This window comes from Cynoglossus semilaevis, chromosome 20, assembly GCF_000523025.1.
Source record: "Cynoglossus semilaevis isolate Cse_v1.0 chromosome 20, Cse_v1.0, whole genome shotgun sequence".
In the NCBI taxonomy this organism is placed as follows: Eukaryota; Metazoa; Chordata; class Actinopteri; order Pleuronectiformes; family Cynoglossidae; genus Cynoglossus; species Cynoglossus semilaevis.
In genome coordinates, this window is record NC_024326.1 from 3,234,929 (window position 1) to 3,247,946 (window position 13,018).

The 13,018-nt window shown below is 40.5% G+C and overlaps 1 protein-coding gene across 1 annotated transcript in view; it reads right to left on the bottom strand.

Annotated features, from left to right (window-relative positions):
* LOC103396028 (glypican-1) overlaps window positions 1–13,018 on the bottom strand; it is a 52,699-nt gene that overhangs the window by 21,579 nt on the left and 18,102 nt on the right. Inside the window, exon 2 of the mRNA XM_008333951.3 lies at window positions 1,507–1,665. Within this exon, the coding sequence (XP_008332173.1) occupies window positions 1,507–1,665 (159 nt within the window). The remainder of the gene's footprint in view (window positions 1–1,506; window positions 1,666–13,018) is intronic.

A 13,018-nucleotide genomic window follows, 5' to 3' on the forward strand; every position in this document is an offset into this window, starting at 1 on the left:
TCTGCCTGCCCTCTTCTTCACACATCTTAACACTGTCACCGTGGCAATTCACGCTGTATATTTACCACAATAAAATATTATGCATGTGCTTGTCCACAAAGTACACATAATGGCTGAATAAAAATATTAGGTGAAAAAAAGAAACAAACACCAAAAGGCATTAACGCAGAACTTCAGACACACCATTAAAAAAAAACATCTAAACTTCTACACACACTCACACTCAAAGATATGTGTGCCCCACAGTGTACACACTGTAAGCAAGCTGGTCCTCTAATCTGTGGCTTGCTTGGGGCTTCTTCCAAAGTCCCTGGACCTAAAAAGGCCTAGCCTGACAGGGCTGGAAGAGGTAACACCCTACACTTAGCCACATGGAGCTAACTTGCCCACACCCAGCTAAACACAGCCAGATGTGCAGTGCCTGGTAGTGTGGTACACTGTCACTGCTTACAAGGATATGAACTTATGTATGAAAACAGGGAATTGTCTCAGTTCAGCTGCCAAATCACTGCAATCGTGTGGCGGCAAATGCAAAGCGTTGATGTCCGATCAAGCCCCACTCTAATGCTCAGCCAGTATCTTTGAACGACACGGTCAACAACAGATGGTTTGTGGGCCTCGTCTAATAAGGGGTCAGATAATGGGACACAAGGAATGGAGAAAAAGAGTAGAAACTGATTATCTTTGGAGCCGAGTTGACAGCCTGTACAGGTGTGGCTGGATTTGAGTTCAACAACAACGAAGCTGAGAGCAATACGTCAGAGTGCAGCCAGGAGTAATGGAGTACAGGAACAAAAACAAGCTCCAGATGACTGTGAGGCAACACAAGTGACTGTGTACACGCCGTGTGTGTGTGTGTTTATCTACGTGTTTTTATTTGCACATCATTAGAATGTTTAAAGGTCGCAGCTGAGTGCTGCTTATTATGTCTGTCTGTAGTCTGTGTTGTTTACCCGCTGAGCGATTGTAAATGAGGTGTTTCCTAGAAAAATGGGAAAAGTTCAAAGAATGACAAACTATCTCGGAGCGACCTCTTTGTCCATCTTGGACAGGTTCGTGTGGCCTGTGTGTCCGTAGGCATGTGTGCGCGCGAGTGTGTGTTTGTCTGTTTTGGCATGGTGCGTGTATTCCTCTGTCATGGCAGTAACTGCACCCTGGGAAACAGGAGAGACAACGTGGAAGAAGAAAACAGTGCGAGTGGAGAAAAGTAAGCAAATAGCTCTGGGCCTCTGAGGTCAGGGGGATTAGTGTCATTTGGAAAGGTCAGTGCGTCGGCCAAGATTATTTCTGGTCACCAAAGGGCCAAAGCAAATGAGTGGTGAAGAGACATGTGTCTAATAACAGGAGCAGGTCAGTGAACATGAATTATTGTAAGAAGAAAGGGGGGAAAAAAACGTGGGTCTTTTATTGTACGATCGCAGTGGCTCATGGTTGGACTCACTGTAACACAAAGGCAGATCTCCTGCTCTCTGATCCTCAGTGTCTACTGCACTGTCAAACACTTACTGTCAAACGCCTTGAACTGTCCACTGAGGGACATATGTAGGGTACGTCCGGCATCTTTGAGAATGTCCTCCATCTCTCTACGGCTGAGCATGGCCAAGTTGTCCTCCATGTCACTGGTGCAGCAGGTGTAACCTTGTGGACACATGCGCAGGTGCTCTCCTAGGAGAACATAAGGACAGAATAATTGTTAAGAAGGAACTGAATCTGAGGAAAGACAGAGAGGCAACAAAATAGGGAGACAAGGAAATCAAACCCAGTACTGTTCACAGTCTCTCCCTTTTTGTACTGTGAATATAAGTAACTCTTTATTTTTAGGTACAAAATGTTCCACTAAGAGCGGGGGCCTCACACCTTGATATAAGCAGTTGTCTGTCATACAGTCAAAGGTGCGTGTGTTTCTTTACCTGACTGCCTCAGCACATTAAAACATGATCAATGCCAAAGCTCCTCCGAGAGAGACGGAGCCGGAGTACAGCATCAGCTCCCATCCATTTTAATGATTCACTTCAATGAGCAAGCTGAAGGTGCAGTTGCTGTGAATGTGCATACTCACACACACACAGGCGGGCAGAGGATCCTGTTGATGCATCTGCTCCTCTGTCAGTCACCAAAACTAAATCCTAAACTAAAGTTTTTTTTTTCAATAAAGTAAAGTTCAGTGCGTCTTCAGATTTTTAATAATAATGATGATAATTATTATTATTATTATTATAGGACAGATATGAAGATGAAGATTGTTCTTGTCTCTAAATTCCTGTCATGAGAGATGGAACTCACTATAATAACATTCTCTATCCAACTTTATTTACTCTTAGTTCTGAAGTGTTGATAGTTAGAAATAACGATGCTATTGTTAATGAATAAAGAGGTTTTTCCATTTGTCTTAAAACTTTTCTATGTGGACAACTTTTTAGTCTCTGCCTGACTGGGACAGCAGACCACTGATCTTCTATTGACCAGGCAACACTACTTATTTGCTGTCCTACGTGTTAGCACGTGTTATGATTTACCACAAATAAAAAAGATTGACATCTGACGACGTGTAGATGATGGTGAGAAAGTAAACTCCAGTGAAAAAACTTTGATTAAACCAGCAGCTCTGATGTTATTTGTTATTTGTTTCTGTTGTTGTTATGAGTTCACCGGCTTCAAAATGACAAGCATTATTATTCAGCCTCAGTGTGATTTCAACCTCCGACTTCAGCCCCCCCCCCCCATGCCGGAGGGTTGTCTGAATCCACTTTATTGCCTTAAGCAGTTTGTTTCAAAAAATAACACATATGCCCTTAAACAAATGCATAAGTTTCCCAGACATATATAACTTGGCTCTTAATGAAAAAAACCTTGTGCTAGGGAAGAACAAATGTCCTAGTTTTCAAAACCAAAATGAATGTACCGACACACAATTAGGTAATAGTACTGCAGCATATTAATGTACACGGGGTTCATCAACAAAGCCGTCTTCCACGTATAGCGCCAGGTGACGGTGTCAAGAAATAATGTTTGTTTCGTGAACAGCTGCGTTGCAGCCCAATCCTTTCAGTCTCAATCGCCCTGACATTGAGCTCATCAATGAGCTGCTTAAAACGCCTGCATAAAGGCAGTTATGAATGCAGAAAACAGGCAGCACTGCAGGACTGTGGAATTAAAGATTTACTGTCTCTCCATCTCCTATTAGCATGCAGCGGGCAGAACATCACCTGAGGGTGAGTCTATAGGCCCAGAGCTGCCATCAATACCATTGATCCTGCCAAGCGTTTCATCATCACTGCTACTGATTCTGTGTTCAGTGACTACACGCAGGCCTTTCACCTTCATTTACTGTAGTTGTTACCTGAGTTAATCAACCGTCTCGCAATCCTGCACGTGATCTGAGGTGTATTTTACAGTCCGCAGGACGGGAATCGATGCATTCCACCGATTTTGTGTCAAAAAGTTAAAGAGCAATTAAGGACTTTCTTTTCTCCCTCCGTTAGCGTCGGAGTAACGAAGAGGTTGTTGAGCTAAAAAAAAAATTTGAATTATTTCAAAACACACAATAATTGTTCATAGAATTCACACACATTTGTATTACTGCACAGAGGAGAGCATCCAGGTATAATACTGTATGTAATTGTACAGTAGAGCTGTGCTGCAGTCTGCCATCCCACTGGACAACAGTGACACACACACACACACACACTAACACACTTTAATGTGTGTGACAAGCTGACATATTTCAGTGTGCAGTGGCATCTGAGCACTGGGTTCACACAGGGATTCAGTCAAATCATTGCTGTGCAGCAGGACAGGTCACCTGCAACAGAGCTTTCTATTTCCAGCTGGCTGAATGGAAGGAAGTGTGTGTGTGTATATACATAAGTCTGTTTTTGCTTTGTTTTTCTCTCACATTAACAGTCTAATGTTAGAGTTCAACACTTTGCGGTGCTCATAATACCCAAGTATTTTCAGGACTAGGAAGTAATTAGGAAACATGTTTTCATTACAGACCGCAGGGCCTCGTCCGAGACCCACTTTAATAATTAACCATTTTCCCATCTGCCTTTTGCCATTTCCTGGTGGAGTTTTGACACTCTAAATAAACTTAATTGAACATTAAAATATAAAATGATAAAAAGAAATACTAAAAAACAAAATTAATATTTGGGGCCTTCACTTCCTCCACTGCACAGTTAAAATTGGCTGCAGAAGAAAAAAAAGACATAAATTGTTGGAGTATGGTTTTAAGCAACAAGTTCAACAGTCATCTGGGCACTCATAGTCAGCAATTTAACACTGTAGCCATCCATTATTGTCTTTCCACATACATAGCTGCTAAACGGTGGGTAATTCTCTAACTATTAGCTTATCGCTACCCACCAGGGAGGAAGAATTCTAATAAAAAACATCCATGTGTGGGAAGGAAGCGACCGTCTCGGAGAGAGGGTGGGAAACACAGAGAGAGGGAGAGGGGAGGTCAACAGGAAATTAAGACAGAAGAAAAGCCAAAGTCTGTTATTTCTGTGGGAGTTTCTGAACAATGCTGAAGAACTTACTGTCATGCTCCTGTCCAGTAAGTCTGTCAAGGATAAGTAAACCCTCTGTCACTATAAAGATAGTGAAAATAACCTTTAGCTGCTTTTCATAGTGTATCGTTCCAAATGTTATTTTCCCAAAGATAAAGGTAAATCAGAGACAGATGTAGAGAGTATCATGTTTTTATTACCTTGTTATTAAAAGTTGTGTTAAATCTTGACATCTATCCTGTTAGGATTGATAAAATCCAACTTCCTGCAGAGTTAACACAGCTAACACGCAGGGTTATTCCAATCGAAACAAAGCACAGAACTAGTCATTAGTAGGTAACATAGTGGGAGATGGAGAGAATAACCAGCAAACTGTAGATTTGCTGTGCTAACTGCTGACTTAACAAACGATTCCTTTCACAATATCAAGAGTTCAGTAGTTGACGGGTCAACAGTGTTTTGTGCCTCCATCTTTTAGGTGGAGGATGTGCAGTATTTCAGGATATTGCCATCAAGAAAGTCAGACAATTCACACAGTGTCTTTTGTGTTAAACTTGGAGTCCATTAGGCTCGCTCCAATTTCAGCTTCTCAAGCACTGATTCTCTGTCCATGACAATACCACTACCTCCTGATCGGTCTTAGCATACTTCCTGGTAGGCTTCATCATCATCACACTCTCCTCCTTTTTCATTTGTGCTGCAAATGAAACCTAACCCTGGTTCTGACAGCAATTTATTCTTTAACCCTTCTTGTGAACTGCATGCAGTGAACAAACACTGTCAGGAAGTGTGTTTGTGTGTGTGTGTGTGCATAGCCTGGCAGATTAATGATGTCACAGAGGAAAACATGCATGAAAAATCAGGAATCACAAACATGTGCACTCACCCTCACTCAAACTTTAATGATGGATTAGGGCAGAAGAGTTGAAAAACATCAGCGCAACATGTCTGTACTCAGTGGATTTACATAAAGGCCAGACAAATGCATAGTTCTAAACAAGCTAATACACTAGCCTGTGATTATGAGCTGCCCCTCAGCATGACTGTCATACTTTCAGTATCTGTTGGCACTTGTATTTACACAGGCAAAGCCAAGCACAGGGAACCTTGGGTTTTAGATTGTGTAAATATTACTGTACTCCCACTGAATTCCATACACGCATACTTTAAAAATACGTTAAAATCGCTATTTACAAACACACATTACACTCAAGGTGAAACTGGTTGAATATAAATTCCTCACTGATGTCTGAGTTGCAGCAATCACGTTAATGAAAACTTGTGTAAGATATGCATTTAACAATTTCGTTTTTTTTTTTTTTCAAATTGTGAGAGAAATGTTTCCTGACACCATGGATTATGTAAACTTTAGATAAAGTAAAGATTTATACGAAACATACAAAATATAATAATATATAAACACAAATATGGATATATGTAGAAATATGACATGTATGTCCATATCAGAGAGACCTGGATAACCTTTATATATGTTCAAATATATGTCATTATTTACATATGACATATATATAAGTAATGACATATATATGTTCAAATATATATGACATATATATCCATATCAGACCAGACTTTCACATCATCACTAAAAGAGATTCTCATTCACTCACATGCACAACTGCGCATTACTGCAGATCCTCCCTCTCTCATCATCTCTAACTACACTCTTATTACCTTATTTCACCTCAGGTTCAAGCTGCTACAATAGCTCCTTTGCCCAGTCATTCTAAAAGGTCAATGCTACGATAATCAGGACAAAGATGTCTGAGTTCCACTTATCCTGCTCAGGGAGCTGGTTGAATGTCAGTCTGCCCTGACACACCGTACATGACTGACACACAACGACACCTGTACATTTTCCACTGAAACAGGATGTAACAGAAGTCCTCTCATGAAACCCCTCTGCATGATAGCTACCTCAAAAGACCCAACATTGAAGTAGAGTCCATACAGTTATTATAGATTATGCCTTTTTTGCTTGCTTAACAGATAAACAAGTACAAAGCAGCAATACTGTCATTGTTTACAGATCAAATCAGATTAGCGAAGACGTTTTGGAATTTCACAAGAGCAGGAACCAATCGGAGAAAGAAAGGAGGTCACTCTGCATCTTTATTTCATACCTCATTTGTCGACAATGGATTACATGTGACACCCAGGTGTAGTGACGGTGCCGGCTGTCCCAGTTTCTCCCTAAACATCTTTCTGCCACTTGTTATAGACGTGTCCCAACTTGAGCTTCACTTGACTCTCATGTTGAATGTCGTCTGTGTGTCCGTGAGTTAGCGCAGAAACATTTTAAAGGAGCGCAAATATCGATGAAAATGTATCGCCGGCCATCCTATAATCCTACAATAAATGATGTAACAACAAGACACTGAGAGCTGACCTCATTTAAGGAAAGGATTTTCAACCAAATCTCTTCATCGTGCTTTTTAAGTTTTCTCTTCATTTAAGGAAATCTCTTCATCGTGCTTTTTAAGTTTCTTTAACTGTGGCTTCATCAACATTTTGTCATTACATGCGTCATAGTGTTTATAATTTCCCCTAAAATATACGCTGAGTGTGCAGCACAGGTAGAATGGAAAATGCACGTGTGAAACCGGTACTGTTTGTACCTGTGCTTGCATGGAGAGAGAGGTAGAGAGAGAGAGAGAGAGAGAAAGATCAAGAGCACATGCAAGCTCCCCTTCGCCGCAGGCCTGTCTCTTTAATGGTGAGTGAACGAACAAACAATGAAGCCGGTTCCCCTGTGCTTGTAGTAGCTGCTTAGAGAAGCAGGTGCTGATAGATAGAAGCTGACCCGCTGCTGTCAGGGCCTGTTTAAGCAACACCGGCAAGAACACTTCTAGCCAAGTTTCAGTCAGAGACACAGACGGGGCGGCTGCCAGGTGACACAGCTGAGAGAGAGAGAGAGAGAGGGGGAGAGGGAGAGCTGCAGACAGGAGAAAATGGGAAGACGAGTACATAAGAGTCGCAGTGACAGAAAATCAAAAGCGGAGAACATGTTTTTTTTTCCACATCTCCTCTGCCTATTTGCCTAAAACCTTTGGATGGCAGACATAACAAAGAATCTTTATGAAGCACACATTCATTCATGTACAATTGACCTTAAATACGATTGAACTGTTTCATTGACTTGTTGCCACAGTGAGAAGTGTCCTCACAAAGCCCTCAATCCCCAGCTGTAGACCAATCAGCTTGCACTCCTGCCACTTTTTAAGCATTTTCAAAGGCAGATAAAAAAGGTTGTTATATCATCAATTCAATTTTATTTAATCCTCAACCGTGAGTTAGAAATACTTTAAATGTCGGCTGATCTGATTAAAGATCAGTACTTGGTGAAAATAAAAAAAGATGACTGACATTTTGCTTTAGCCACCAGATCAAAGCACATAAAAGCCTCTCAGTTCTTCCTTCAACTTCACTCGTCTCCCTCCTCAAACTTGCTTTCCTCCTTTTCTTCCCTCGCCTCTGGCTGGGAATCTGGGTTCCTGAAGCGCAGATCCACACATGCCTGCTTCGTCAGATGCACACTTTTTTATTTGTGGCTGCGGCCGTACAACTAAATTTAGCTTCAGGGTTTCTTATCTGTATCACTCATGTCATTTGGCTACATATTGTATAAATCAAGATAAAGAGAATTATCAGCTGTAACATGGAGACATTTCTGGAAATCACAGGATAGAGGAACGCTACATCGACTGCAATGTTAGAAATGAGTCAGAAAACCGACCTTCCTTCTGAAGCCCTATGAATTAACAGAGTACCAATAGCAGGGTTTTTATTACAGTGTTTTAATTAAAGGATCAAAAGAGTGTATTTTTCCTAGCAACTGACAATCAAAAGCATTGTGACGATGCTAACGGAGGCAGCAGTCTTCAATGATTGCTTTCAAAACGATCGTTTATTAGTCCTATTTGAAGTGAGTCATACGCAAACCGTGATTTTGAAAGGCTGTCTGACATGGGAACTAATGATGTACAAGGGAAGCCCTGTTTTGGCAATGTTCAGTGCTCATGGCGTGCGTGCCAAGCTGTCTGTTTTGAAGTCAGGTCAGGACAGGCCAGCACTTCAGGCCTTTCTTAGTCACTGTGAGTCAGGAAAATGTCTTGACAGCAGACAGACGGGCTTTGCTAACTGACAGCCAGGCAGCAAAACTCTACGGCCAACGATACTGAAAGGATAGATTTACCTGTCAAAAGTGGACAGCATGACAACAGACTTTTTTTCCAGCCCTGGCGGCGAAAAGAGCGGTCATAAAAACAGCAGCAATGTAAACAGGGGTGAACACATTCAGGAGATATAAGAAGGATCACGTTTGTGGATCCTGCTTTTTGTCACTTCAATCAGTCCATTGTATTGGCTCCTGGCTGCACAGTGAAACAAAACGGACCACTATATGGCACAGTGGCTGTGTTCAGCATCAGGCTGACTGACTCATTGTCCTATAGAGACCACAATCTCTGATGTCACACCGGCCATGCATGATTACAATCAAAGTGGGCCTCAACAAGTAACACATAATGACCGCAACCTCAGCAGTGCATGTGCTTCGTGGGAAAAAAAATGAAATTGAGACTGTGAGTCACATGACCTGCGCGGGCGTGTGTAGTAAGAAGTCAATTTTCAGAAAGCTGGTACAATCTCTTTGATGCAACAGAAACAAAAAAAAATATTTTCCTTTTTACCAACTGACTGTGTCAAGTTTCACAACCTTGGGGTCGAGACCCCATGTGGGATCACCTGGAATTTAAGTGGGGTCACCTTAAATGTCTAGTTATAGATGAAAAAAAAAATATTATTAAAATTTGCAAGAACTTTATGATGTCCAAATAGGGTCACAAGTCGATAAAGGTTAGTCACTGGGTCATTGATCTAAAGGGTTAAAGCACATGCACATTCAGCAGCAACTACTACTGACACACTATAAATTATTGTCAAGCCTGTGTTTAGATGGTATTTTTTCAACTTTGGCCTTCGAAGTTATTATATTGATACCTGCTACTACCACCTTTCGGAACTACTAGAGGCTCTATGCACCTTGTGGCAAAGCTATTGCAGGAATACCTCTACCTTTTAAATTAAACTAAAGAAACAGTATAGCTTCAGCTTGGACAAAAAAATACCAGAGGACATTTGTACAAATAAATAAATAAGGAAAGCACAAAGACAATGCATAGCTACATTAACCGGTGAGCCAGAAGTACACTTCTCAAGGCAAATGCACTTTCAACCCACTGGTACTTAAGCTGGTTGTGTTGTAACTGCATTATCCTGTCATAAAGGCAAATTCTGTGAATTTGTCCATACAGAACGGAGAGCAGAGATTGACAAACACTTTCAAAACAGGACAAATAAAGAGAGACAACGTAGGCAAAGGGCGGCATTACAGCAAATGAACAATTTGGTGGCTCACACACTTTACCATCGACTTGAAGTTTTGTTCAGAGAGACTTCTGTTTGATCTTGAGAGAATGATTCCATTCACGGCGACGCGGTCTACGTTGCATATGAATAGACTGTTAAATACTTAATTTGATCTTTGCCCAAAATTTCGAATGGATACTCTAAATAATTTGACAGCGCTGAAAATTAAACGGTGCCATGTCCTTGCAGAAAATATTCTATTAAATATAAACCGAATTCAACCAATGCATTCATAATTGGGTGCAATGTTTACTGTGCCAAACACAGTGTTTATAATTAAGCTTGGCTAATGCTGGCCTTGGGGTTCCTGTACAGTCTGAAAGGTTTATTTACAATACTTTAGACTGGATCACTTAATTGGTCGACCTTAATGTTTATAAAAAACAAACAAAACAAAACAAAAAAAAAACACCAAATAGAAATCTTTTACACATTTCTATGCTGAAAGCCAAAACCGCGAATAAAACCGAATTTGTCATGGCTTAGGACTAGATAGCGCGTCCGTGTGGTGAGTGGTCAAACGACGACCTTTCTTGAACTTGAACAAGCATAATATTATATAAAAACATATTTTTCCCCACTGCTGATGGGGCAGTGGACAGATAATGTGCAGTTTGAGATATTCTGTTCTGCACCGCACAAGCCAGGAATTCCTCACAGATAGATCAGACCACGGCAAATTACTTTTCACCATAACTCTGAGGGGAATTACAACCAGAAGGGGCTCAGAATTGATGTGCAACCCAGATGAACTACAAGCTAACCCTCAGTTTTACCCTTCCAGCACTGTTTTATTTTACACTTAACTAAAAAAAAAAAAGGAAAGGCAAACTTTGACAGCCATTTCTAACACTCACATCCTAACCCCAGCTACTTTGGCGTTGAGATCATAACCCTTTAAGGCCTTTGGAATCAAGAATGGCTTACTGGTGGACTGTGTTGAGTCACAGCAGCTTTGACAAAATCCAAAATGTGTGAAGGAATGTTTGTCTCTCGCTTTCGGTCCGCTGTCTAATCCCCCTTTGAGTTCAAGCCCCAAACTTCGCTCTTCATGAGTGCATTTCCGAGAAAGAAAGAAATAAAAACTTGGTGCATGTGACACTTTTGAAAAAAAATGAACACCCCCTCAAATGATCCCTATAACCCTTTTCCTCGGTACATTTTAATATAATTAAATGAAAAACTAGAAATTATGCTTTTTATTGTCTCTCGTCTTTACATTAGAATTTTTCTTTGTAATATTTCAATCTTAAAAAATAATTTTCCTCCCCTTTGTTTCATTTAATTGTCGAGCTCTGTGAGCTAGGAGGAAATGTTCAGCCAGGAGATAAACATAATCCTCTATGTGCTGAAATGCTTTAAAGACGCTGCCTTATTATAATGCGACCTATTTGATTTTAGCTTGATATAAACACTTTAATACTGGCACACTGCAGTGACATTTTAAGTAAGGATTTGCTTTTGAGATGCCAACAACCCTATTTCATCACATCCTCTTGACAAACAGGAGGAAAAAAAATCAATGCTGTTTAAACAGTTATGTTGGCACAGAGTTTAACCCTGTAGCTGAACAGCAGTAGGACTACAAGAAGACAAGGCTTCTACACAGTCATTAGCTGCAAGAAGGCTATCATCGCAGAGCAAGAGGTGAAGGGGAGAAGGGGAAGGAAGGAAGCAGGTGAAGGCCAGAGGGAGGCAGCGAGGGCAGCGGCTTTTGGTGAAGGGTAAATGGTTAGGGCAAAACGAGGAGCTGAATGGAGTATGGAGGAGTAAAATGAGAAATGATAAGAAAGTCAGAGAATTAGCACAGGAAGAAAAAGCAGAGAGAGAGGAAATGGGGGAGAAAGAGGGAGAGAGCGATTAAGTAGAGAGGAAGCCAGAGAAGAGACTTTACAGTAGCAAGATATGAATATTTGAATAATACCCTTTTCAAAGGTAAGAATGTTAGTAATGGCTTTTCAAATGGATGTTTATATATATATATATATAAAGGTTTTGTGCCTGTTCGAACTCACACTGCTGCAGAGCCACAGCCAGTATAAAGTCTCTCTGGCTACCAGCTGTGATGACCATCTTGCTCTGGAATATCCAGAGAATGTCCTGACAAGAATTCATTAAAATCTTATGGAAAAATAAATAATTCTTACTTCTACATAATTCACCAGTATGGCAACGGCAAATTTAACTCATGGTGCATTACATTAAGTGCAGGGTAGTAGAAGAAGCTTAAACTTGATTGGCAGAATTATTTCTTTATTCTCCTTTCATTTAGCAAGAAAAAACTGAACATGTAACAAGAACTCTAAGGTGCAGTTCAAGTGATTGCACTTGAAATCAAAATTAATAAAAAAAAAACGTTTTTAGCATTTTCCTCCTGAATACAATGTAACAAACTGCAAAAACATGTTGATTTGTTAATAGGATTAATTTGTTATTTGATTTTGTTCATGCAGGTGCAGTGAAACTGCAGTCTTTTTAATCTTTTAAATCAGCTATTAATTTCAACTAAAAGCCAAATAATAATTGGTTCTTATCCTAAACTATTGTTATGAATACACAGACTATTCTGGCTTTACATCAGGGTTGCCCAATAAGTAGATAAGTAGTAGACCATAGCATATATAAAATGAACATTTTCAATTTAGGTGGATACATTTAGCCTGGTCATTTGAATAGTATCTACCAAGCCAAAAAAAAAATTGGACACAAGCCTGTACTACGTAATATATGCAGGTCTACTTACAACACATAATATGATAAATACTGGATCTGTTTTTCATTTAAACTGCGGGGTCTATGTTTAAGGATCGTCCAGTAGAACAACTGAATATTTTATGCACCTGATAAATGTGTGAGTAAGTCTGAGAAAGAACTGTAATTGACCCCCCCACACACAGTTATTCAAAAGCCTTACAGTCACTGCACTGCACTTCCAAAAGCAGAGGAGACCCACCCTCCACCACCCACCCTTCCCACTTCTCATCCAGCTGTGAGATGGTGCTCTGAATGCTCTAAAGAGCATCAGACTTGACAGTGTGGGCTTAAGCCTGCACTCGGCT